The following is a 26,949-nucleotide window of genomic DNA, read 5'->3' on the forward strand; positions in this document are numbered from 1 at the left end:
GCATTTATGTTCTGTATCTAAGTTGACCCTAGAGTGCAACTCAGTGATGCTGGGCTAGGAGTGAAATCTGTTGGTAACAGAAGACAGAGCTGCAGGTATAACTGCAGCTCAGAGCACAAGTCTCATCTGCTGAACTCTGAACATTAAACTGCCCTGATGATACATCTTCATTCTCTGAAGGCATTTTCAGTATTTCCTCTTTCTCAATACCGTTCCTTTTCCCTGCTTTCCAGGGCTCCAGCCTCCTGGGTTCCTCTGTCTACCTTCTGGGTGACATGCTCACATGTAGTAGATTATCCAAAACCAATTTACCAATTAGGTTGGTGTCAACTGCACGATCATAGTAATAGGAGAAAGCATAGAAGGAACTTCCACGAATCTCATCTGGTTGGTGCAGTTTCCCTTTGACAACCTTGAGCACTTCCAAGTAGCAAGGCTTGAATCCTGTTTCTCCTGTCAGGACAAAGACAGGTGAGGTGAGCCAAAGAGGCACATCCAGGAGGTGGAAGAATCAGTGGCAATAAGATGAAAAAGGGAAGAAGCAGAGGCTTCTTCATCCGAAGAGGTGAGAAGAGCTTAGATATCCCTTCCATAATTCAGCATGGCATCTGCATGCAGGCAAGGACTCTAGATCACCAGCAACAAGTGGAACTGATTATAGGAGATCATAGCAATATCTGAAAGGTGTGCTGAGCAAACTCATGTAGGTGCATAAAAAGCTTCCTCCGCATCAAGCAAAACTCTCATTGTTATGTTCTGTGGTCAACAGAATCTCATGTACATTTGCTACCACCTACTAGATAAAACCTTACTTTCTCTCCCCATCACATAATCACTTTATCAATCCACTCCATACACACCAAATCCACAACTCAGCTCTCATGTCCCCCCACTGTAAAGCAAAGCAACATGAGTCACCAAAGTGGTCTGTTCTAGTCGCTGATGGCAGCAGCTTCCCTCTCTGTATGCAGCATTTGGGATAGTATCTTGAGAAATAGTTCCACAAGTGAGATACACTTTGTCCTATCAGTTATTGCACCCTAACACAGCCAGAAGTTTTGCACTTAGCTCAAAGCCTCAGAAATACCTCTCTTATTTGCACAAGTAACTCTTAACGTTTCCTATAAAGGTAGCGTTTGTAATAAGAAATCACAGACAGAATATGGAGAGTACAGGCCAGCTACTCTTACAGTCTCAGATTTTTCTTTGGCTCTGTAAAAAGTCCACATCTACAACTGAGCAGGTATCCTTCATAACCCAGGGTAACTGATGGAGTATTTGCCAAGAAAAATCTCAGATTCTGGAGACAAGACTTATCTTATAAGAAGCAACAAGTCTCCTTAGTTTACCTTCTTTGTTGCCACCATACCGGTATTTCACTCCCCCGAAGTGCCACTCTGCCTCCAGCTGCTTTGGCAAACAAGAACTGCGGAACATTTGTCCATCCACAGCTGGAATGAAACCAGAGGGGAGAGTCAGAAAGGATAAAATTTAAACACAGTCATCAATCAATATGCAGAACTAGAAAAGAAAAGGCTGAAAGATCTTCATTAAGGTCTTCTTCAAACAAAAGTAAGGAAATCTGAACTGATGGATGCTGCACATGATTATGAATTATGGACCAGTCTCAGTCTGGAAAAGTTGTGCCCATTTTGTCCTGCAAGCTTCAGAATATCTGAATTGTCTTGTCATTAATCAGAGATAACTGATACAAGGATATTTGGATAATGGCTGTTCACCACAAAAGACAAAAAACAAGAAAGGTAATAAATTAAACACATACATACACAGACCCTAACAAACAGCAGATAACCAAGACAAACAAAACAACGGAGCAATGAAGACACAAATTCCTAAGACACTGATCAATGGCCACTACAGGAACCACTGAATGTGCCCTTGAAGGGTTCAACCAGAAACACTGTAACTGATGAGAAGAAAACATGATTATTGTGGCCAGTACAGGTCTGACAGAAAGAGTAAACTTCTTACAGAATGATTGAGGGGGATTGTGGGCCTGTGCAAAATTTACTATGGGATGTTTATGGAAAGGCTCAAAGGCAGGGAAAAGGGGAATCAAGGGATCAGGGAAGCACAAGTGTGGGAAAATGGAGGGGATGATAAAAGAAAGCAACCGTAAGTAAGGAGGCAGCTCAACAGTATGCTTTTATGGCTGAGCCTTGTAATCAATCACTGCAGTCTGTTCTATCTTCTTAAACCCTGTTCCCAAATATTTTTGATTTGAATACATTCCAGTAACTAACATAAGTCTATCTAGCTGGCAAGTAAGAATCCAGAAGGTTGAAAGACTCCAGGTCCTGGCCAGAGACTGGATAAAAGGCCCAAAGTCTGGGCACAAAGGCTGGAAGGACTTAAGGTCTGGGCCAGAGACTGGAAAGACTCAGGAATGTGAGTATGCATTCAGGTTAGTGGGTGAGAGTGTGTGTGATACGCTCGTGGACTTCAAGCTAGACTAGTCAGTGAATACAACAGGAGGTCTGGGGGAACACGGTGGGCCAGGTAGATATCAGAGAGACATGTAGAGTGGGTTTGGCTTAAGTAGCAATCCTTAGGAAAAGGATCTATTCATGCTGTTTGTGTTTCTGTGGATGCTTGTAAAGCTGTGAGTTTGTGGCTGGCCGTGTCTATATAGTGTTTATATGTTCCCAGACACGCATCTCTGGAATTTGCACTCAATCTCACTGCTGGCTGAACATACCTTCCACATTCAAAGCTCCAAGCGTTGCTAGTCTGGCAGCTTTTAGTCCAAACCCCAAATAGCTGCAAAGAACAAAGACAGACATTACAGTTTTAATTCTTGCACATCTGGTATGCTTCACTCATAGCCTCTTCCTAAATCCTGGAACACCCAAACCAAATTTCCTTCCTCTCCTTCCCACAAGCCTCTCTCTAAAACAGAGTTCCCTTTGCCAGAACAACTCCAAGTCCCAAGACTGACACAAACCCAGGAATCGCAAAGAGCTGTAAAAGGGGTAAATCTAAAAGTGCAGAAAGTGGTTAGAGCTGATGTGTCATTTCTATAAAGCAGTCACGAAAGCAAAAATGCATAATCTTAAAAACGAGGGAGAAAAAAGGGTATGTGAGGAGTGTGTGGGGAACAGAACGGCCATTCTCAGGTCACACACATGAGACTGGTCTTAGGACGCAACCAACAGGAGAACTGCAGAGGCTCCCACTAAATGGGAGCTGTGCCTTTGTGTGAAATTCACCTCTGTGTGACTCCACAGATTCCTGCTATACTCATTACAAGCTAGGATGTGAACAACATTTATGAGAATGTCATTGCATGTTGCTGGCTTCAGCAACACAGCTAGATTAAAAACCCGTTGGCCTTTCATTCCCACCTCTATGTTTGGCTACTTGTCCCTTTAGTCATGTCAATACAAATGTTTACAGAATAATCAGAATTAAACTAACCTTCAACTTCCTAATTTTTTAGGAGATAACTTTCAATCCCCATTATTTTAAGTGATCTAATGGACTGTATGGGTGAATACAGCAATCAGTTACATCAGTAAAGGTAAGCAGTAGGAGAAGAGGAGTATTAAACCAGCTGTGCTGTCAGGTAAGCATATTCTGTAACTGGCTGAGATGATAATCTTCATCACACTAATACTGAGTTGAGATCAACTTTCTACTATAAATGGTTGAGTTCTCACTGGACCATAAGTCATGCAGATAAACTCTCCGGATTTCACTGCAGACATCTCAGAAACTTGTTAGCTTAACACAGTAAGCTAACAATTATATTATTCCAGGCCAACTATCCCCTCAAATTTGTTCAAGAATCTGTTGTGCTCCATGGTCTATATCAGCTGCCTGTGGCTGTCTCTCTTTGGTTTACATCGGTCTACATTTTACTTTTTGTCCAGTTGCTGATGAGATGTGCCATTTTGAAATAAAAACTAGAAGGAAAAAGTCTCAGGAAGGTCCTCCTTCCAAATCTCTGACTGGGCTTAGTTATGACTACTGGCACAATCTGTGAGTGTTTGCAAACAAAGGAGCACAATCTGGACCTTTCTGCTTGGTCCAGAATATTTGGTTTGAATCCAGTAATAAGAATCCTTCTCCTTAAATATATTGACTCGTAATACTTCCTCTTCATTTGACAGTCTGATTAATATTACCTTGCAGTGATATTAACCATGATTCTGGAACATTTCCAGTCAAATAATGTCATGTTCCATGTCAACTACTGTTTCAAGCAGATAAGAAAACTAGTAAAAAAGTCACAGACGCAACAGCTGATAACGGGATGACATGGCCATTTGTGGTTAGCTCAGGGGCTGCAGAAAGACTGATTTTCCCAGCGGAGACAGTAGCCCTTTTGCTCCTCACCTGTGTGTATAGAGCTTGTAGGTGCTATTAAACATTTCAAACGAGGTAAGAAAATCTCCAGGGGTTTCCTTCAAAGTTTCCTAAAAGTTAAGTAAAAGAAGAAATCTTTTGGTTTATATTATGCAATAAAAAATAACCGACTTTGATGTAATATCACAGATATACCCATAGAGTTTACTGCACACTCATCTGATCAGCTCTGAAAACAAATAACAATTTTCCAATGGTGCCCACTGCTGCATAATCTGCAGCTTTTAACACTGAGTTTATTTATATGCATCTCTGTGTTACTTCAGTGTATAATAGGGAAGCGCAACAGATCAGAAAGGAAATACTTTCTAATTCGGGATACCTGAATTTTTCAGAGTACTTACGTGCTACTCTATCTATACAGAGTCCCCATCGAAACCAGCTACACTAGAAGCACTGTGAACTTCTGCAAGTCAGACTAGACATTTCAATTCAGTAACTCAGAAGAATTAAAAATGCAAAGTAAATGTTAAACGTCATGCTGATACTCAAGGAAACACTCTGACCACTCACTCCCAGTCTCAGGGCTGCTTTACCTCCTTGTTTAAGTGCCTTCCTCTAAATTAACCTCTTGTCTCACTGCCTCCAGTTTTCCTCCTTTCACAGTCCTCTGCGCACACCTCCGCTCCACTGGTACTCAGTCCCTCTATGCCAGACTCTCAGATTCTTGTAAATCTGAACCAGTTCAGGGCTCATTTACTCTTCCTTTGTTTCCAGTCCCCAAGATCTCAATCCCAGTTTCTGTCTTTCCTCTGCTAGTGGCCTCATTCTCCCATCTCTTCTCGGCCCTGTGCATTCATACCAGACACACTGTTACTCTGGGCCAAACAGCAGAATCTGAGAGAGGACTGAAGCTGCAGAATCCCTTGAGCTACCATCAAGTAAGAAGATACAGTAAAAATAACCCAGATGTGGAATTGTGGAGCCCTAGACAGAAGCCTGCTCGAAGCTGAAAAAGATTTGGCAGTGTTCAGCTTGAGTTTCTCCTGCACAAATACAAATTGAAATTTGTTTTGGGCCTTACGTGGACTTTCATTGGAATAGCAGTCACATCCTTGACCTAACACACTCAAACCCTGCCATATTTCGAGTTCTGTTCCTAAACCTTACATCACAAAAACTTTTAAAATCGAGAGATCCTAAAAAAACTTTTTCGGAGAAAACAACTGGCTTTTTTTCATCGCCTCCTTTCACAAAAATGTAGAAATCCTCACACCCCTCTCAAATGAGGCAGGCACTAGACAGACAATGTCATAATTATTATGATTAGTTTTCAGTTGCTTATCGCTTTGGCAATGATACCATGCGAAGCATAACACTGGCTTAAAAAACAGCTCTGTGCAGTTACCATTATAGATCATCTATTTGCTTGTAATCTATACTTCATTAATGAATCTCTTACTATTACACTATCTGGTTCAAAACTAACACAAGAGTAAAGATGTGACTGCCTCAGATTGCAGGAAGGGAAAAAAAACCCTCTGCAAATCAAAGGGGGAAATCCCTGCTAATTCCGTCAGATGGGAAAATCTCTTCTGAAACATACTGAGCAACATATGTGCTTTTTTGGATGAACTTGACAATACAGGCGAGAAGCAGACATGGCGTACAAGTAGGCAACGTGAACCTTAACTTCCACAGTGCCCTACAAATTCACACCAGGGGTCCTGGTCAGTGGCAAACCCTCAAAGCATTTTCCTGTAAGGCTCTAAGGAGAGGTTTGAATCCTGAGCTGCAGTTCAGCCTACTTCACAGCTCTATTTATTCCCTAAAGACCTGACATGCAACACCCTTTCCTGTTGGGCCAGTGCCCACTTCAGCAGGTGTTATCAACGCAAAACAGAGGGCAAGCCCAGAGTACTTGAGGCTTTGCTGTACAAGATAAGGTTGCACGTCATGTTTCAACATGACCCACCACTGCAGAATTAAAATATCCTGATACAAAAACCATGTGTTTTGTGGTCTCTAAACACCCTTTGAGAATCTCAATTTCTGTAAACAAAAAACCAAAGGACTCCTTCAGAAAGGGGGACAAAACCAACTTCACAATATCAAGGTACACAACGCTATAGCGCCCTTCCAATACCTGTGTAATTTTCCCATGCAAACTTTAGACTTGGGTCCCAGTTCAAACTGTTTCTCAAGAGCTACAAAATTCCTGACCAACCCAACAAAGACAGACTGAGGGCAGAGACGAGAAATCTCAAAGAAAATTAGAAGAAATTGGTAAGAAAACCAAGAGGGATTTGCTGTGCTATTATAAAAGACATTTGCCGCAAGAGACACCTCCTTTCAAAATCTGGTGAGGATCTGCTATCAGGCTGGAATGGGGAAAAAAAAAAAAGATAATCCAGAGTATACCCTAAATTTCTTGTAATATGCAAGAATGCTCCCTGGAAATGTTCTACATTTATTGAATACAAAATACTGGTCTGCATTAATGGGGCTTTCCCAGCCTGGGTCTAGAAAACAGAAGCTGTTTCTCTTTGTTTTTACCCATTTGCTTTCTTTCTTTTTTCTTCCTTGTTATCCAAGCTCCTTTGTTTGCAAGTGCCTGATGTCAAAGGGAACAAAAATACAGATGTTCTGTACACCACAGATGTTCTACTTGAGTCAGTGCTGACAAAATTATACCAGAGAGCACAGCAGTGCTCAGGTCTCTCCACTGGCCCCGCAGTCCCAATCCATGCACTTTTAACCACTCCTCACCTCAAACCGTGGCAGGAATGTGATCTGGGTTGAGGCTCCTCCCAAGTCCAGAGTCCCAACAGTATGCTGGTTCTGGCCAGACAGCTGCCCTGCAAACAACGTCATGCTCAGAACAGCCCCAAGTGCAAAACACTGTATGCGTGTTCAGGCAGCCACCAAGTTATCACATTATGACAGCCAATGTCAGACAGGGCTGACCTGGCCTTCAAAGACAAAAAACATCACAGAGAAAAGGCAGGCAAACCGAAGGTATTATGAAAAGATTCATAGGACTTTCTTCCTTGACTCAAATTTCACCTCCAAAGAAAGAAGAGCAGCTAAATCTCCAGGTATCCTGCAAAAGCTGAAAGTAAGAGACAAACTATCCCCTGCAGAAGACTGTCAGGGAGAGTACATAAATTCTGTAACCACCATACAGCTGCTCAAGAGCAGTAGGAGAGGCAGGACAGTAAGAGAAGAACCAGCTATTGTAATTTCTCTTCACCCACAGCAGCTGTTTTGCTTACTCGTGTATCAACTAGAGCACTGATTTTCTCTTCACTAGATTGCATCCCCAGAAATTCTGAGCACCAGCAGAGCTAAAGCACCAGCGCATTCTCTGTTACACCATTTTAGTTGCATACATCATACTGGGATGAAGAACACTGTAAAACCTTGTTTCCCACCTTCTAGCAGATTAGCAGTACCACTCCCCTACGTATGCTACCAAAATCAGTTTGCCAGTGCCTCCCAGTCCTGAGTAAATCCTGGTACCTTCTGGATTAAGATGCCTCCTTCTTACTGTAGGTGTGGCTCACCCTCTGGAACACAGTCTGCCCAAGACAATCCACTGCTTTAGCACCAGTGCCACAGTGGGGAGGAAAAGCACGACATGGCAAGCAAGACAGAGGAACTTGGGGTGATCACCACTACAGAAGAGACTCAAGTTCGTATTTAGAGAGAAGTTACACAGAATTAACTACCTGTCAAAAAGTTCACAGTGATCCAGGCTAAAACTCCTGCAAAGAATGAAAAAGGAAGAAAAAAGTCACCACTGAATACTCCCACAACCTCCTCCCCGCCCTTACCAGCCCTTCACATGTTATTTACTTACCTGGAAATCATTACTAACTTAATGTAACCGCCCCATAATTGTAAGTTTGAGTTAATCTCTGCAGTAAGTGATATGAGGCATTATTGATACCTTAAAAACTCATAAGCTGGGATAGGCAGAACGTTTGTAACACCCATGCAACTGCAGCACGCATAAATCATGTCTGTTATCCAAACAATATGCAAAGAAGTAAAGAGCTGACACAATGCACAAGTTTCCTTCGGCACTTTTCTCCCATCAGCATGTCAATTCCTACTCTGAATATTGTGTATACACTGCTCTGTGTTTTAATGTTGTGGTTTCTGTAACTGCACTACAGACATAGTGGTGACCAGTAAAACACAAACAACTCCTTTTTGACTCCAGTGGCTTGCTTGACACTGGCATGGTTCTCACTCAAACATAGGCAAACATGTAACAGTAGAAGAGGTGGCGCTTTTAAATAAACCTTGGCAGGCTACACTGTGCTCTATTATGCCTCATTAGTCCCGTTCCCTGCCAATACAACACTTTTCCCTACTATACAACTCACCTGTTAATCCTAGTGACATACTACGCATTGCACCATACTGCATCCAATACTTGCAGACTTCATGTTACTTCTTCCTTTTCTCTTGGCACACATGGATAGATTTTGCTCTTTAATCTTCCTCTATTTATTAGTTGTTTAAGCGTCAGGATAATTCTTTTTGCTTTGCTTGAACACCTTGCAAATTGGCAGTATATCTGCCATAATGAAGTGTTCAGAACCGAATGTAACATCATGAATGGCTCTTATCAGGCATCCATATGGAAGTACTATTACCCGCCTGCTCTCCAAGGTAGTATGTCTGGATTCGTAGGCAACATGTTACAGTGGTCTGTTCTGCACTGCAAAATCATCACTCACACCAAACCTACAACATATTTAACCTTTTCTTGTATTTTAGGTTACTTCCTTTGCTACTTTACTAGCTGCATTTTTCTAATTAGAATATTTTTTAAATTTATAATTTTATTATTTATTTTGATGTCTAATTTTTAATACTTGTCTATTATCCTTCATTCTCCTCTAATATTCACAATGCTGCTAACCTCAATCTGAAAACTGATGAGCTAATCATAACAGATTACTTTTAATGCTGATATTGCAGAATTTACTAGGCACTTTCCATAACCTTCTGAGCTTGTTATGTATCACCATGTAGCTTTTCAGAGGTGGACACCGTCTTTTTTTCCACCAGTTCCCAAGATCAGGCTTCAGCTAGTTTGCCTGCATTAACCTGCATATTTATTTCTGAGATGAGGTTCTCTTCTGGAACCTCAGAAGGTTTGGGATGAAGCTTCGTCTAGCTAACTCATAAAGCTCTTTGTGCATCTGCATTTGTAGCCTAACAAGATGACCAAGTAATCAACATCTCCTAGGAAAAGCAGGATTACATTGTTTCAAGCAGGGCTAGAACCCTTTTTTTTCCCCCTTCAGTTTAGTGACCATGTCTCTTTCCCTCTCATGTCCATAAGATGTCTCTCTCTCTTTCTCCCACTCCTCTTTGCTTTCACTTTTTCCTCCTTCTAGAACGTACCTTCATAAGATCCATCCATAATGCTAACGCTGTCCTCTGGTACAAGAAATGGTGATTCCTGAAACACTTCTCTCACCTGAAGAAAGAAATAATTATTAGATTCCTTGGTCTTAAGAGTCTTGTTCTGCTCTGATGGTGACAGAGGAAGTTTTCTTTTTCACAGCAGTATAAAATAAGACAAGTGTGTGGAATAGACAAAATTCTTCTTTCAAGGGCCAGGAAAGAAACAAGTATTGTAGGTGTCTCTTCCCATGCCTTCTATTCACATCAAGACAGAGGATTTCATGATCATACAAGAAAGTCTGTAAAGTCTGTGAGTTTCATACTATCATGGGATTACAGTCACTTTTCACAGCTGAAATTCCCTTATGCTAAACAGAATTGAGAACTGAGTCATGAAAGACAAAATAGGAGAGCAATAACAGTGCACCCAAAAGATCTTAGTATTACCTCTAAAAGCAGAGCCTGAGCTTTCTCCTCCGACAGCAAGCGCAATCCAGCTGTGGCTTTTAACACTACCGGGGTCTTCTTCCAGAGATGAGGTGGCACAGCATCTATGGCCATGTCCAGCAATCTTTTGACGGTTTCAGCACCCTACAAGGAAAAACATGGGTTTTTTTCTTATGGTTTCCTCCTACCAGCCATCAGAAAATAGGCCAACTAATTCCTCCTCAACCCTAGCGAAACCAGTATTCAATAGCAGAATATATCTCATCCACACCCAAGACAAGGATAAAAACTGTGCTAGACATCTCGTAAGAACCTTAGAGAGAATGTCTGCACCGGAAGGATGAGTGTATTCAGAGATATATTTTAGGTGAGAGAAATGTCACTTTGTGGAAAGTATTATTTGAAAGGATGGAGGGAGGTGAGGGAACTTAGTATTTGACAAACCTAGACATCTTGCAGTATGATGAAACTAAATGGTACAATTACTGACTGAAGCTACAGGGTCAGGAGGAACGTCTGTAGATTTCACTAAATGCCGTATAAGAATCCTGAGTGTGTCCATAGCAAACAGTGTAACTAAAATGCCAGCAGTAGAACGGTTACCACATGAGGTACAGGCACCACTGCTGGGCTCTCAATTATTTACACTGCTCTAACAATTACAGTTTGGCATTAGTGATAAACATTCACCTGTGAAACGTCTAGAAATTTCTTTTGGAGTGAATTCTTGTTCTCTCTTACCCCACAAACAAGACAATTTAGTGAAATAATGGGAGATCCCATCAAAGTTTAAAAAAAATCTGAAAGCCATTCACTTTTCCATAAAGTTTCTCACTCAAATTCCTGTAGCATTGAATGCAACTGAGCAAACTGAGAAACCTGAAACTCGGGTCTAATCTATCATTTCTCTGTCACCTCCTTTAGCTTGTGAAAGAGTTTACTGCCAGCACAGGGGATCTGGAAAATGGCAGCTTGCTTCAGGACTGGTGCTGTGTATCACAACAGGATTATTTTAGCGCTCTCTGCACTGTTGCTCATTTCTGACTCCTGATCCAATAAAGTGCCATGGAACAAGCGTACTGTGCACAAATTCACAACCACCCCCGTCTGAAAATAGAAAGGATTGCACCTAATTTCAATTTCTTATTAAAATAATATATTTACACATTAATTAATAAATGTGATGGTGGAAGATGGAACTATCCAACTGTGTTTTGAAAAACTCTGTATATAAACACAACAACAAAAGTCCTGAGGCAGTAGAAGAGTAACTGCCGGTATCTAAATCATTATTCAGCTAAAACTGTAATCAAATATTTGAACTGAGCATGACTGAAGCAAGTCCTGTGTATCACTGAGCACTGGCTTCCAAGCCATGGTTCCAAAGATAAAAACAAATACTCAAAACAAACAAATTATTGGACGTTTGATGATAGAAGCAGAGGATACACTTAAAGAAATATTAAGGCCTGACTTAGCCTGCTAAGTGCATCCTTATTCTGCCCCTTCTCCATAACTTATTAATAAAAATTAACTTTTCTAGATCTGACTCTACGCACAAAAAAAAAAAAAGAAACATTTTTAGGAATCAGAGAAATGAACCCTCTTTGCTTGTCACTGTAATGACTGAAAAAGAAAACCCCTGCAGTCTTAACCCCTTACTTATAAGCTAAATAAATCAAAACAAAACATGCCCATCTTGAACTGTGACCAGCACTGCAAATTTCAACCAAAAGGAAAAACTGAGAAAATTATTAGTAAATGAGACAGGGGTATGCATTTACTCATAGTTGGGGTAGCTACAGGGCAGACAAATATCGACTGTGGATGCTGCCAGAGCCAAAAATCACTTTGTCTTTGAAATTCTCAAAGGCATGTAGTCTAGTTATACATGGCATTTAAGCAATTAATTAAGCCATTGTTCCATTGATGAAATATGTAAAACAACAGCTCCCGTTTCACTATGCAGAAATTAACTCACAAAAGTAGAGCAACAGGTTTAGAGAGCCAGCAGCATAACCTTTAAGTTTTTTCTTGACTCCCTGGAATTACAATTAGTCATGCTTGAACTGCTTGGTAGAGTCCAACTGATATTAGCAGAAGTAAGACGAACTCACAGGGAATGAAGGAGACCCTTACCTTTTCAGGCTGATCAGCATATGCAGAAAGACCTGGCTTCACAGACTCAAAGATTTCCCCTTCCAACTCTGGAAGGTTTTCTGTGCAAACAAAACATTACATGAAACAGTCAACAACTTGAATCTTTTACTTCAGTTTCAAAAAGGTTGTGTGTAACCCCTGTAAAGTGACTATCTTAGATGTCCCCTTGGAAACCATACCTTTCCCCTCCTAAAATAAGCACTGCTCCTTCACTTCAGGAACATATTTAACAAATGTTGCCCTTGTATCCTCCAAGTTCGCAAACAATTTATTAAGAACATGTTGTTATAATTAGAAGCGTGTTCATTTTGCATTTGTGAACTACAACAAATTATAGCAATGTAGTATGACTGTTGCCTAATCTTAATAAAATTTCTTTCCCTTTCTGGCCTCAAGCTAATTGTGAAACACTAATTCATATTAAGACACACACAGTCAACTCCTGATTATTCTTAGGTGATTCATTCAACTCACAAACACAGAACAGAGCTGACTGGGCTCAAGCACTTGGCTGCAAAGCCAAATAAGTGTGACCATTGCTCCCAGAGCAGCTTGGGTCTAGAAACTACCCCTGAGTATTGTATATTACAAGTCAGGCTGAGTCCATCAGAGCTGGACATTGTACCAGTTCTTCCAAACTAAGGTTGAAATCATGTGAAGCCACACGGGTACTACGTGTGGCCCTGAAGGGCTTATGAGCCGAGTTCCATCAACCAGCCTTCAACCTCTGCAAATTTGCTGACTCACTGTACCCAAGCTAATTCACCCTCTTGAATCCTGTTGCGTGTGCAGCCAACTTGGGTACCTCTGCACCATGTCAGAAGCAGATACACTGGAGAGTGGTGCAGCTGCGCACAGGAGTTCTCCTGGAAATGGCTCAGACCTTCGGTGCTTACAACTCTTTAATGTGCTGATTTTAATTTGCTACAAAATGTGATGTATAAACATACGCAGAATTCTGCGTATCTCTTGATGTAATGAAAGGTAATATGCAACTTGACAAAACCAGCATAAGCCTTTTTCCAACTCAATGAGACATTCCTTTAAACAGCTGCATAGATGAAAATCTTTGGAAATTCAGAACTCTCCAGCATACCCAGAATTAAACCTCTGAGTTTCAAAAGATCTACAAAAAAGGTATTTTCAGAGCAAAATACCACAACAAATGGACAATAAATCATCTGCCAGAGGACAATTTGAAGGACGAACTGTAGAAATGTTCAGTTGGTCCTAAATGCTGTGTTGGGAAAAAAAAAAAACCTCTTTAGGGAAGTTGGAACCTAAATTAACATACTACAAGTTCACAGACTGACATGGGGTCTTACCTGGGCTCTTCTGCACAAAAGTGTAAATGTGAATACGGGTTCCAGTGCTTCCTGCATCAAACATTATGCCGTAAAAAGTGTTTGCTTTGGCATCTATAGGGCACACATTAGGTGGAAAGAAATCCTGAAACCACATCTCCTTGTTTGAATGGGAGAGAACAAAGGACAAAGAAGAAAATGCCAATGCTAGAAGGAAGGGAAGTATGGAAGATGCCATCTTGCCAGGACCCCTTGGGGCAGTCAAGCACAGATCAGCAATCACAGAGCTGCAGTAGGTCCTGTAGAGAAAAAAGGTAGGAAAGGAAATTACCAAGAGTCCTCTCCTTAAAAAGTCTGTAGGAAAAAAAATATAAAAATAAATCAGTCTGTACACGTATATTCTGCCCTTTAGATGCTTTTCAACACCCAATCCAAAAGACGTGATTTACTGCAGTTTGTGCTACAACTGCATCTAAGTGATCTGTTCTTTAAGAGTAAAGGTTTCTCTATTTCTCAAACACAGAAGAGTTAAAGCAGTTTGCTTCTCAGTATTTCTAGTTTTGACTTTATTTAAACAACTTTTTTCTCTGATTTGGTTTGAAGGTTCTCAACATTTAGAGTCCCCCAAATCTCCAAAAACCCCAAATGTTATCTGAAAAGAAGCGTCACCAAAGGGGAGCTCAGGCCAGAATCGCTTTGCCCTAACATTTACACACTTGAGATGCTGTGGCAGAACACAAGTGTTATTCAGAGTCACAAACAAAGAGAATTTCATCTCGGGCTAAGAACAGCTGCTGGGAGAGATCGGCGCACAGAGAGAATGAAGGCATATCCTTCCAGGAGCATCCTCGTCCCCAAGAAAAGCCTGTGCTGCGCAAGAGGGCTTGAACCGTAAGCAGCACCTGGGCTCTGCCTCTCAGTATTTTTCATACTTTTCCTTTCTGTCTTCATTATGGTTTTTCATCATTTTCTCCTAACACACTTTTCATTTTCAGAATTACAAAAAACCCCAACAAAACCCCACCACGCTCTCACATCTAGACCAGTTGCCCTGAATGCTCAGGCTGCTTGCACAGCTCTTAACAACAGCTTCTATAAGACAAGGCCCCAGAGTTGTGTGACACAGTACTGTATATCAAGATACAGCTACATTTCCTTTCTGTTAATACTATCTCTTTGCATATATTTTTCCTAAGAAATGCTAATAAAGGAAAGATATGGGCACAGAAACAACAGGGTTCCTTAGGTGTTTAGGTAAAAAGGAGGATAATGTATAGCTATCTTTGTCATTTGCATTTTAGCAGCAGAAAAGAGCATGTGGCCAGATGCCTCACCATATGCAGCATCGCCTGCACTGACATACACACAGAAGGTGCAAACAGCTCCTTATCATTCTCCAGACACTCGGTAACACATCCATCTGCCCACAGCACTGAATACTCCACTTCATACGCCTGTTCATCTGCTCTGCCTGAGACTCTCGCCCATCTCTACCTCGTACTTTTGATAGTCTTTCAGTGGTCTGCTCAGCCCCACCACGTTCATTCTCTTGAAATCTCTGTTTGCTGTCTCTATCTTACACTTATTCATTCCTAATCCTAACCTCTCTCCTTTCCTTTCTGTATGAACATGACACAGTCTCTATTTTTGCACACCCTTCTCCCACGCCCAAAGAACTCACTTATCCTCCACTACCTTTTATCCCAGATTTAGCCCTTGTACGACTTTTATTATTTACATCCTTCACCTTTGTCCCCAGCTACAGCAAAGTGAGATTAACTTTTACCCATTCTCAGCAAACAACATCACATTGGGTCATTCCTCTAGTGCTTCCCTAGCTCACTCAAGTGTTCAGCTACCTCTAGGGCAAACAGAATGCACAGCCCACTGCAGAAGGGTAACCTTGCCTGTCTTCTGTGGCCTTTATTTGTATCCTCCCGTTCCTAGCAAACCCAGAGTGCTGTGGGCAGAAGCACAAGCTCTCAACCCACTCTGCCTTAGAAGCACATTCTGAGAAGAGGAAGAAGTGACTTTACAATTTCACCAACGGGCAATAGCCCTGGCCACCCTTTGTGACAGATCAACTCCAACCGTAATAGTTTCTAAAGCATTCACATTTTATGTGTAAATGAGTAAAAACTTAGTTCTAATCTGTAACAACGTAAAAGTCCTATCCTGAGCAGAATTCATGAAAAGTGCTGAGCTGTTTGGCAGCTTCATAACTCTGGATTTGTACTAAGACGCGGCTGGCATTGCTCATGTTCACGTCATTACGGCAAGGAGGTCTACCAAAAATCCAAGAAACTGTGCTGTTTTAACAGAACATAAGCCGTGTTAGTGACTGCTACCTTCCAGCTGGTCAGAAGAGATGGTGTTATTCTCATGCAATGTGAGGATTTTGCTTATTGAACAACCACAAATAAAACCCAAGTACCTGCCTTTAAGAACAAACTCCAAAGTCCTATTACAAACAGCACATGTGACACTTACGCAAACCTCATAATCTCAATGATCCAAAAATATCTTAGCAACTGCCATCATTAACACATACATTTCTTGCTAGATCTACTAGTGGATGAGCTTTAGCCTCCCATGAAACACTCCATCACTAAACTTCTCTTTTCTATCCCTTCTCAGATATCCACCACCGTTTCACTTTCCATTCTCTGCTTCTGCCCTGACTTTTTTGCCTTTCCAACTTCACCCTCATATGGCAAAAAAAACCCAAACAAACAAACAAACAAAAAAAACCCTAGGGATTTTATTTTTATTCTCCCTCATGAAGGATGAGAAAAGCACATTGAGCCTCCTCGATGAGTGATGCAGACCATTTAAGTAAGTGTACTAGCAAAAAAGCATCTACAAGAAGCATAAAAACAGATGAGGAGAGTAGGACATCAGAGCAGAGAGAGGGAAACGGGCAGAGCATAACAGAAATGGCAATGGAAAAGGAATTTGGAAAGAGAGGGTCAAAAGAATGAATGGAGGGGAAAAGCAGTGTAGAGGTAGACAAAAGGGAGAGATTAGTTACTGAGAAGGAAAAACACTGTTTCCAAAAGAGCTCCTCTCAAACAACGTAAAATCCTAGCTCCTATCAGAATACAACAGGATGGATAAAACAAACAACAAACAAAAATACGAGCACAAGTTCATTAATATAAGCAAGCAGTTCAGCAGGTAAACCACACAGATCGGCATCAGCAGGCTCCAGTCACTGCCTTTGTTAATGAACAGCAATAATCGAGATCAATCATGAATACGTTAGGCACACACCTGAAGCAGGATGGAAGCAACAGCTATTCCTCTCCAGAGGTTCCTAATGAAAACCACTTCGGAGCGCTGCGACAAGGGACGCTGCACCTGCGCTTCTCTTCCTCACCTTCGCTTTCAGCTAGTAGGAGTGGATTATGTATCAGGCAAATTATAAGGTCGTGGAGGCACATAACATATCAGTCAAGCTGCTTTATGCAAATTTGAGTTTATCATTGCTCGATATGAGCAGCAAAACATGCTCAGATAATCACACAGGACAAATTTCAAGAAGTTGAAAGTTAACCAAGTTCAACAAGTTAGTAAAACATTTACACACAACATTACAGCTGACCTCAACAGCATCGGCCTGAGTCTAGCGACACAAGGTAGAACACCATTTCCCAATACAGAGAAGCTCAGGTAAACATCATCTGTGTAAGGCAGACCTTAGATACTAAACCAAGAAGTTGAAGCACATCCAATATAGAGATTCGGGAGCTACACAGACTGTACGATCCAAAAATACTGGGATGCTGCACAGAGACTGACAAGACTGAAAGCATGAACATGAAGAAAAGGAAAGAAAAAACAACCCATAACAAAACCAAAAAACCCTAACCAAACTGTCCTTAAACAACAAAAGTAAACACAATGCCAGAATAATAATAAGAAACCTTAAGACAGCAAAACACAAGCTTACTTAAGAGTTCACCATACACAGAAACACCGGTAATTTTCAAGACAAGAAAATCTCACCCACATTCTTGAATATTTCTGGCAAAAGAACATGCAAAACCCAAACCACAGCAACAGGAGCATCTCTCTGGAAAAATGAATCTGTCTAATCTGAGGGGAAAGAAATGCAGTGTACCTGAGATACACAAGAATTTCCCTTCTGTTTCCTAAAATTTTATAGGAAAATATTTGGGCATAAAGAAAAATAATAGAAAATAATTAGAAATATTTAGGATAGATATAAATAGTTAGGTAAATATTTTAGGAAACAAAATAGATGAATTATTTAATTAAATTCATAGTTATTTATTGCTCAAGCACACCAAAAATCATTCTGAACGGAAAGTCTATTTTCTGCACTAAAATGGTAAAATCTGTTTTCCAGATGAGCAGCTCTTATGGTAACAAGATCTATTTCCCAGATGAGCCGCTCTTACACTTAACAGTCATGACCTTTTTTTTCCAGAAACAAAAAATCGTTACATTTTTTCTGGACTTACTTTTGTCTAGTAAGAAAAAATGCTTTGTTGGATTGTTTTGACAAAAAATTAGTTTTAAGAGTACACACCTTAAAAATCACAACAGAAAGAATAACTGAATTTACTGGCAGAATTTTCCAGCATTTCCATAATGATAATGGCACCACTTTCCTTGCACACATACTTTTGGCGTAAAATTCTGGATCTAGAGCTTTAAACACCAGAAAAAAAAAAAAAAGTAGAACCAACTCGCAAACACATGCTATCAGCAGTTTTAATCTTCTTTTTCCCGTAAGGAGGCTCCAAATACACATTATTTATTTATTCTCATTTCTGGCCAAGTGGGTTTTCAATTTTCCTATTTAATTAGACCAAGGCAGCTTTCCAGGACGCTGCTGTGTTACTCTGAGCCTCCTGCAGCGTGTGGGCCAGTGTCCCTGTACGGCTTTGTAACTGTGCACCTACAGGGGCTGTCAGTAACACCTCTGTTGGACCCACCGGTGTGTCCTTAGAAAACAGATTTTTGGGTGCAGAGGGCTTTTGCTTCAACCTAAGCCTGGGGAGAACTCCGGTGCAAACTTCGGCATGACGCTGCCAATTGCGCACCCTGCACGCATTCACGAGAGCTTCACCACGAGTAATGGGGAGACGGGCACCCCAACACCCCTCTTCCCAATCTCATTACCGTCAGGGCTGTGGGTTTTTTAACTTTTGCACACCTCGACGCCAAAGCATTCCTCCTTCCTCCACGTCAAACAGCCGCAATTCAATCCTTACACTGAACACGCCTAAAAAAAATCGCCCTACCTTCATTTTCTCGCCCCAAGCAAAAGTCTCCGCGGCTGCTCCCTGCACCCCGCCGGCGGCGGCGGCGGCAAGCACGGCCCGGGGGATCCCGCGGCTCTCCTCCCGACGCCGGCACGTCGCAGAAATCCTGCAGAAATCCTTACTTCTTCCTCATCAGCCACCCGCGGCTGGTACCCGATCAAGACAGCGCGTCCTTCTGCCCGCCCCAGGCGGCAGCGCCGCGGAGCGTAACGGAACCGCCGCTGGCTTCGCGGCTCCCGAGGGTCTCACGCCGCTCCCTGACACCTCCCCGGCGGAGCGTCCTCCCGGGGCGCCGGGAACAGGCACGGGCTGCAGGACGGGGGGGTTCACCCAGCCTCGGAGCGGCGCTCTGCCCGCTCCTCTGCCGCGCCCGGCAGGGCTCCGGCAGCCCCACGCGCCTGCTCCCGGCGCTGCTGGCACGGGGCGGCGGGCGGGGCGGCGGGAAGGGGCGCGGTTTCCATGGCAGCGCGTCGCGTCGCACACCTCCCCCCCCCGCCCCCGCCGCCGCGCGCGCTCACCAGTCGCGCGCAGCGCTGGCGGCGCCACATCTCGCCGGTCCTGCGTGTCACGTCAGCGCGCCCGCATGACGCGCCCGTCGCGTGAGTTGTGCGTGGCGGGAGGGCGCCGTCCGGTTTCCATGGGGACGAGCCGCCGCGCGCTCCCGGCTTCGGCTGCGGCGGGCGCGGGGGGTCCCGAGGCAGGCGGCCAGCCAGGCGGGCGGGCGCCGCGGCGGCCCGTAAGCCAGGCGACAGGGCGGGGGCCTCGCCGTAACGGGCGGGGCGGGCTGCCGCGGAGACGCGCCGGCGGCGGTGTTGTGGCGGGAGGGAGTCGGCCGCTGTGCTGCAGCGGCACTTCCTGCTCCCGTAGGCCGACGGCGGCGGGTGTCTGAGGAGTAGCGGGACGAGGTCGCCGCGGCGCTAGGGGAAGCTCGGCTTTGGCGGCCGAGGCGTCCCGAGCCGCGTACCGGGAAGCCACCCGCTGGCTGGCCAGGAGCAACGCGGAGCTGCTGTGGCGGCAGCAGGGTGCGGAGAGGGAGGGAGGAGGCGGCCGGACAGGCCTCTCTTTCCCCCGCCCTGGCCGCCAGATACAGCTTCCCGGTGTGCGGCCGTCTGACGCAAAACACAGAACACGTTTCGGTGCCGGCGGCCGAAGGTGGACGCAGGCGGGACGGCGGGACTTCCCTGCGGGCGCTGCCGCTCCCGCCCCGCTGACCGGCGGCCGTGCGGCGCGCCCGGCGGGCCGGGTGAGCGCGGGGCAGCGCTGCGCCCTGGCGGCGGGAAGGCTCTGCGCGGGCCGGGCGGCGAGCGGGAGGCCTCGCCCCCGGTGCCCTCCCCGGCTGCTCCCTCGCAGCGAGACGGCGTCCGGTTTTGCTGCCCTTCAGTAGGCTGGAGAGAGCAATGGACGGGAGCAAATTCAGGGGAAGGGCACCGAAATGGTCGGCGGCTTCAGCATGTGATGTACAAGAAGAGGCTGAAGTGTTTGTTCAGCTTGAAAAAGAGCGAGCTCAGGGGGAACGGCTGGTTTTAGCTACCTGGAGAAGGTTTTAGAGAAAATGGAGCCAAACTCTACTCAGAACACAATGAAGAGAAAGAAGCCCTGCAGTGTAGCTTCCGTTTCCTCTATTGCAGATTCTTTCACTTTACTCCTGTTCATACTTTTCTAAATCAAATTACCAAGCAAAACCCTTTTTCAGTTATAAAAAGAAACTGAAAATGGAAACTAAAATTATTTTAACATGCTATTTATTGAATAAGATGCAAAGTTCTGATCCCCAGGACATTGTCCTCGGAACAGTGGGATCCTGAGAGCAGGCTGAAAGTAGTTCTGGTTTTATTATGAGGAGTAAGCTAGGGCGGTTAACTGTTACAGGTTTGGATGCAAAACTATTGCATGAAGAAAGAACTTGAAAAAATGGTGATGTGGGAGTTATCCCATGATTCTGTAGTAGTATTTCAGATAGTAGTAGGAATATTTTATAGCATCTGAAATAGTATTAGGAATCATCTGGGTAACTGAGGCCAGAGACACAGCAAAAACATGTTTCGTTTTAACTGAGATAAACAATCATAGAATCATAGAATGGTTTGGGTTGGAAGGGAACTCAAAGATTATCTAGTTCCAACCCCCCTGCCATGGGCAGGGAAACCCTCCACTACACCACGTTGCCAAAGCCTCATCTAACCTGGCCTTGAACACTTCCAGGGATGGAGCATCCACAACTTCTCTGGGAAACCTGTTCCAGTGCCTCACCACCCTCAGAGGGAAAAATTTCTTCCTTATATCTAATTTAAATCTCCCCTCTTTCAGTTTAAAGCCATTGCCCCTTGTCCTATCACTACATACCCTTGTAAAAAGTCCCTCTCCAGCTTTCCTGTAGGCCCCCTTTAAGTACTGGAAGGCTGGTATAAGATCACCCCAGAGCCTTCTCTTGTCCAGGCTGAACAGCCCCAACTCTCTCAGCCTGGCTTCATAGCAGAGGTGTTCCAGCCCTCGAATCATCTTGGTGGCCCCTCCTCTGGACACGCTCCAGCAGCTCCATGTCCTTCTTGTGCTGGGGACTCCAGAGCTGAACGCAGTATTCCAGGTGGGGTCTCACGAGAGCAGAGCAGAGGGGCAGAATCGCTTCCCTCAACCTGGTGGCCATGCTTGTTTGGATGCAGCCCAGGATACGGTTGGCTTTCTGGGCTGCCAGCGCACATTGCCAGCTCATGTTGAGCTTATCATCCACCAGCACTGCCAAGTGCTTTTCCTCAGGGCTGCTCTCAATCCATTCTCCGCCCAGCCTGTACTTGTGCTTGGAATTGCCCCGACCCGCGTGCAGAACCTTGCACTTGGCCTTGTTGAACTTCATGAGGTTCTCACAGGCCCACCTCTCCAGCCTGTCCAGGTCCCTCTGGATGGCATCCCTTCCCTCCAGCGTGTCCACAACACCACACAACTTGGTGTCATCTGCAAACTTGCTGAGCGTGCACTCGATCCCACTGTGCATGTCACCAACAAAGATGTTAAATAGCACTGGCCCCAGTACTGACCCCTGAGGAACACCACTCGTCACTGGCCTCCACTTGGACATTGAGCCGTTGACCACAACTCTTTGAGTGTGACCATCCAGCCAATTCCTTATCCACCAAGTGGTCCATCCATCAAAACCATGTCTTTCCAGTTTAGAGACAAGGATGTTGTGTGGGACAGTATCAAATGCTTTGGATAAGTCCAGGTAGACGATGTCAGTTGCTCTTCCCCTATCCCTCAATGCCGTAACCTCATCATAGAAGGCCACCAAATTAGTCAGGCAGGATTTGCCCTTAGTGAAGCCATGTTGGCTGTCACCAATCACCTCCTTATTTTCTATGTCCCTTAGCATAGTCGCTAGGAGGATCTGCTCCATGATCCAATGATTACTTTGAATTCTTTTCTAGTTCTCCTTCATTCATTACTGTTAAACCAAGAATTCTTATAAAGAAGAGAGAAAATTATTATTTCTTAATCCGGATTCAATGAGAAACACAGAACTGTGCTCATCTGCACTTTAAGACAGTTATCTCCCATCAAGCAGACTCTACAGGAAACTCTGTCTCACCCTCAGAGTATAAAGAACAGAAAAGGCTGTAGATGACAGATGTGGTGGGTTGACCTTGGCTGGACTCCAGGTGCCCACCAAACCATGCCCACCAAACCACTCCTTCTCCTCAGCTGTACAGGGGGAGAAAAAACTATGATGAAAGGCTCATGGGTCAAGATAAGGACAGGGAGATCACTCAGCACTCACCGTCACAGGCAAAACAGACTCTACTTGGGGAAATTAATTTAATTTACAACCAATCAAATCAGAGTAGGATAATGAGAAATAAAACCAAATCTTAAAACCTATTCTCCCCATCCCTCCCTTCTTCACAGGCTCAACTTCACTCTTGATATCTCTACCTCCTCCACCCAAGTGGCACAGAGGGACAGGGAATGGGGTTCGGTCAGTTTGCCACATGTTGCCTCTGCTGCTCCTTCCTCCTCACGCTCTTCCCCTGCTCCAGCATGAGGTCCCTCCCGCAGGAGACAGTCATCCACTAAGTTCTCTAACATGAGTCCTTACCACGGGCTGCAGTTCTTCACGAACTGCTCCAGTGTGGGTCCCTTCCACAGAGTGCAGTCCTTCAGGAACAGATTACTCTGGTATGAGTCCCCCATAGGGTAACAATTCCTTCCAGCAAACCTGCTCCAGCGTGGGCTCCTCTTTCTCCACAGGTCCTTCCAGGAACCTGCCCCAGCATGGGCCTCCCATGGGGTCACAGCCTCCTTAGGTCATCTACCTGCTCTGGCGTGGGGTCTTCCATGGGCTGCAGGTGGACTCTGCTCTACCATTAACCTCCATGGGCTGCAGAGGGACAGCCTGCCTCACCACGGTCTTCGCTGTGGGCTACAGGGGAATCTCTGCTTCAGCAGCTGGAGGACCTCCTCCTCCTCCTTCACTGACTTTGGTGTCTGCGGAGTTGTTTCTCTCACATATTCTCACTCCTCTCTTCCCACTGCTGTTGTGCAACGGTATTTCCCCTTCTTAAATGTGTTATTTCAGAGGCACTACCACCGTTGCTGGTGGGCTCAGGCTTGGCCAGTGACAGGTCCGTCTTGGAGCTGGCTGGAATTGCCTCCATGGGACACAGGGGAAGCTTCTAGCAGCGTCTCACAAAAGCCACCCCTGTAGCCCCCCTGCTATTAAAACTTTGCCACGCAAACCCAATACAATGATATTATGGACATTGCTTTAAACTTCCTATTCATTTCTAGACTTGTTATTTCACTGGAGGGTAGCTTCTGCTGAGTTTGCAGCATTTCTTCTTACGATGAATTCCTTGTGTTTTTCAAAACACTGCAGCTTGGTATAATTTCAGACATTCGGTTCTGTGTGCTCTGTGTTTTATGGTACAACATTTGATAATTGGTTTATCTCATTTTGCTTTCTTCATATTGAGAATTTCTGATTTGCAGGCAGATTATTATGCCCAACAAATAAAAGAACTGAAAGAGAAATTTCTGAAAAAAGTCAGAGAAATGGGCCAAATTCAGTTAGAACTGAAATTAATAACAGAGTTCTGTGGGGATAAAGCAGCTATGGAGAGCCTGAACTGACTTCTGTAGTGGGCCGGTGCTGCAGGGGTTTTTTTTGGTTTTTTACACAGTAACATGGAATCACACAAACCTACGTATGGATGGACTAGAGCATCTAGTACACGCTTTAAAGACATGTATGGAGGACCTAGTAATTAACAATACGCAGTATAAGTCTGACTGATTTCTCACTACTCAGCTCAGTTAGGATGTGAATGCTGGTATTGTATCATCTTTTCAACCTCATAAGCCATTTAGAATATAAAACTAGGGACTGTCTTTCACTAAGCACTGACAGAGCACATGACCTAATCAGAGATACTTTGGAGCTATTATACAAATAGTAAAGAGTAGTATTGCCTATAAAATATTTCATCCTGAGATAAAAAAGTATCCCAGCTGACTGATGGCATGAAAAAAGTGCCTTGAGCAATTCAAGTGCCATGCTGACTCAGCTGTACTGGAAATATTTTCTGTGTAGACAAGTGATTGGTCAATAGCATTTGGATTCTTAATATATAGCTGCTTTTAAGCTGTTAAATGTGATTTAATCAGACATTTCTCAAGGAACACTTGAGGTATTGCACTTTGAATGATCTTGATGACTGAATGAGTAGACACAGTAAAGCAGATTTCTAAAACTGAGCATTAAACAGAGTGACAGAGTGCGTGTGAGTGACCATCAGTGTTGTGAAAATAAGGGCACAGGTGAACTACAAAGGGAAGCAAAGCAGTAATGCAAGTTCGAAGGTTGAGTGCGTTTTATAGATTGTGTAAAAATTTGATGAGGACTGTGAATAGTGCCAGGAAATACTACCAAATTCCTTCCTGAAGAGTACACCCACACTTTTAGTTATATGGCTGAAATAAAATGCCAATTTCATTTTTTATCATCATTTAAAGAGAGTGTGGAGATTTCAAACAGGAGACATCAGGAAATGGTTGTGAGATTGGAGAGGAGGTTTCTTGAAGAAAAGGTGAAGACTAACAGGCACTTAAAATTATTTCTTCCACTGACTGTTCTGGTTTATATAGTTTTCACAGTTCTTTACTGAGCATTTTACAATTTCACGTGTCAATATAAATATAGTGAATGACTTAGAGGCTAGGTGCAGCTTTTCAAGGAAAAACATGGGATGTCAGGATCCCAGAAAGGCCGTACTCTCCACTTCCATCAGGAACTTTGGTGCCCTCAGGAGTTCATTCTTTCTCTAGCAAGAAGTTGAGTGAGCTAAAAACTGTGGGTGAAATTTTAGAATTGACACTGTTTCAGATTTTAGCTTTGGCGCCACAGGTCTCATGCAAAATTTAAACAGTCTTTTCCCTCTTTCAGAAAAGATTGGGAGGAGGTGTTTGAGAAAAAGCAAATAATGATGGCGGAGACCACTCAGCATGAGGCTGTTTTGTAAGAAACACTTGCTTTTCCTGTTTTCTACTTTACAAAACCATCTTAACACTGTGTTCTAAATAACAAGTTGCCCATGTTACTACATGGGCTTTGAAGGGCAAAATCAGTGATGACCTAGACTGTTTTTATATTTTAAACGTCAAGATGATGTCAGCACTTAACTTTTAAATGGTAAGACTCATGCTGGTTCCGGGAGAGAGCTGGAGGTAATATTATCACAATGGTACCACTGTTTTCTTCATTCTCCCAGTCCAGATGTAGGACTAGAAGCAAAGCTATGAAAACTTGGTGCAGACCTGTAAGAATTTTAGAGCTTAGCTCTGAAATTAGGACGCTCAAATTATTTTAATATTAAAAAAAGCAAGAAAGGTTGTGATTAAAGCTCTTGGATTTTGTTTGCCGATGTCCAGGCAGCTGAACGCCACTGGGAGAGAGGTGTTTAAGGAGAATGTTTATTTTCATGGTGCAGTTGCTTACACCCTGAAGGGGACAATGGAATTGCAGAAACTCAAACAGAAGTTAGAAGAGGACAAAACTCTTCTGTTACAGGAGAAGGTTTCTGCTCTGGTATTAATTCTGTTTCATTCTCTTTCAGGAAGGGATACATCTGGATCAGATGTAAATTTACTGAGACAAGCTTCTCCCTGGTCAGACACCTCCACAGTTACTGAATTCAGAGCTGTCTGAAGAAGAGCTCTTATTCTGTCTTAATTACGGAGGAGAAAGAAAGGTGGGTACTCATTTCCCAGGTGCAGGAATGAATGGCAATGTCTTAGTGGTGATTTACCTAGAATATTTTACCTTTGCAGCACAGAAGATACTTCTCTCAACCTAATACTCATTACACAGCAGGCTGAATTATCAGATTCATCTTCTGCAGTAATCCTACTGCATATTCCGATGTTAACACCACGGAGTAAGGCAGCTGCACACTTAGCATGAACAACAGCCACAGCAATTACCAACTCATCTGCACTTTTCATTTTGGAAGTTACCTTGTGAGCAAAGCTGCAAATTCTAAATCCTCTGCTACGCTGCTGCTTTGACTACATGTTTGAAATCTATCTCAAATACAGTAACTTTCTCCTTCTTAAAGATTTCATTCTTTCTCAAGCCAGGAGCTCAGATGACCCCATACACAGCAGTAGGATTTGGATTAGTGGTTAGAACTCTGTATATATGTGTTACTATAATTTGATGAAGATATATTTTCAATTTGTAATAAAGTAATTTAAGTGAAGCTTAAGAGTTTTTGTGATCAAATTATGTGTATGTGGAAACAGAAACAAGGCATTCCTTGAAATGCTGTATGAGGAAATGGGTACAGAGGTCCTTGAAATACTGTAAAAGGAAGATGTATACACAGGTTACAGGAGTCACAGACCAGCCTCTGCAAAGAGAGGAATAAAGTCAACATCACACCTACATAACATCTTACCAAGGAGCAGTCATATCTGCAGAAGTGTATTAGCATGTTTTT

The 26,949-nt window shown here is 43.5% G+C and overlaps 1 protein-coding gene across 7 annotated transcripts in view; it reads right to left on the reverse strand.

The window, feature by feature from the left end:
• Positions 1 to 19,503, reverse strand: part of ENTPD5 (ectonucleoside triphosphate diphosphohydrolase 5 (inactive)) — a 26,944-nt gene extending 7,441 nt beyond the window's left edge. For 2 of the 7 annotated variants that reach the window (XR_015222224.1, XM_086614107.1), the window contains exons 1-11: positions 16,941 to 18,929; positions 13,689 to 13,966; positions 12,343 to 12,422; positions 10,204 to 10,347; positions 9,754 to 9,829; positions 8,061 to 8,096; positions 7,099 to 7,187; positions 4,360 to 4,439; positions 2,720 to 2,781; positions 1,350 to 1,451; positions 313 to 453 (exon numbers count right to left, since the gene is read on the reverse strand). Coding sequence is in view for 6 of the 7 variants with exons in the window: in XM_086614107.1 (XP_086470233.1) it covers positions 313 to 453; positions 1,350 to 1,451; positions 2,720 to 2,781; positions 4,360 to 4,439; positions 7,099 to 7,187; positions 8,061 to 8,096; positions 9,754 to 9,829; positions 10,204 to 10,347; positions 12,343 to 12,422; positions 13,689 to 13,905 (1,027 nt within the window). In the remaining variant the exon portion in view is untranslated. The other 5 variants (XM_086614111.1, XM_086614109.1, XM_086614110.1 and 2 more) reach the window with 5 other exon arrangements.
• Positions 19,504 to 26,949: the final 7,446 nt, after the last annotated feature.

The sequence above is a fragment of the Tauraco erythrolophus genome, chromosome 6 (assembly GCF_009769465.1).
Source record: "Tauraco erythrolophus isolate bTauEry1 chromosome 6, bTauEry1.pri, whole genome shotgun sequence".
NCBI classification, from domain to species: Eukaryota; Metazoa; Chordata; class Aves; order Musophagiformes; family Musophagidae; genus Tauraco; species Tauraco erythrolophus.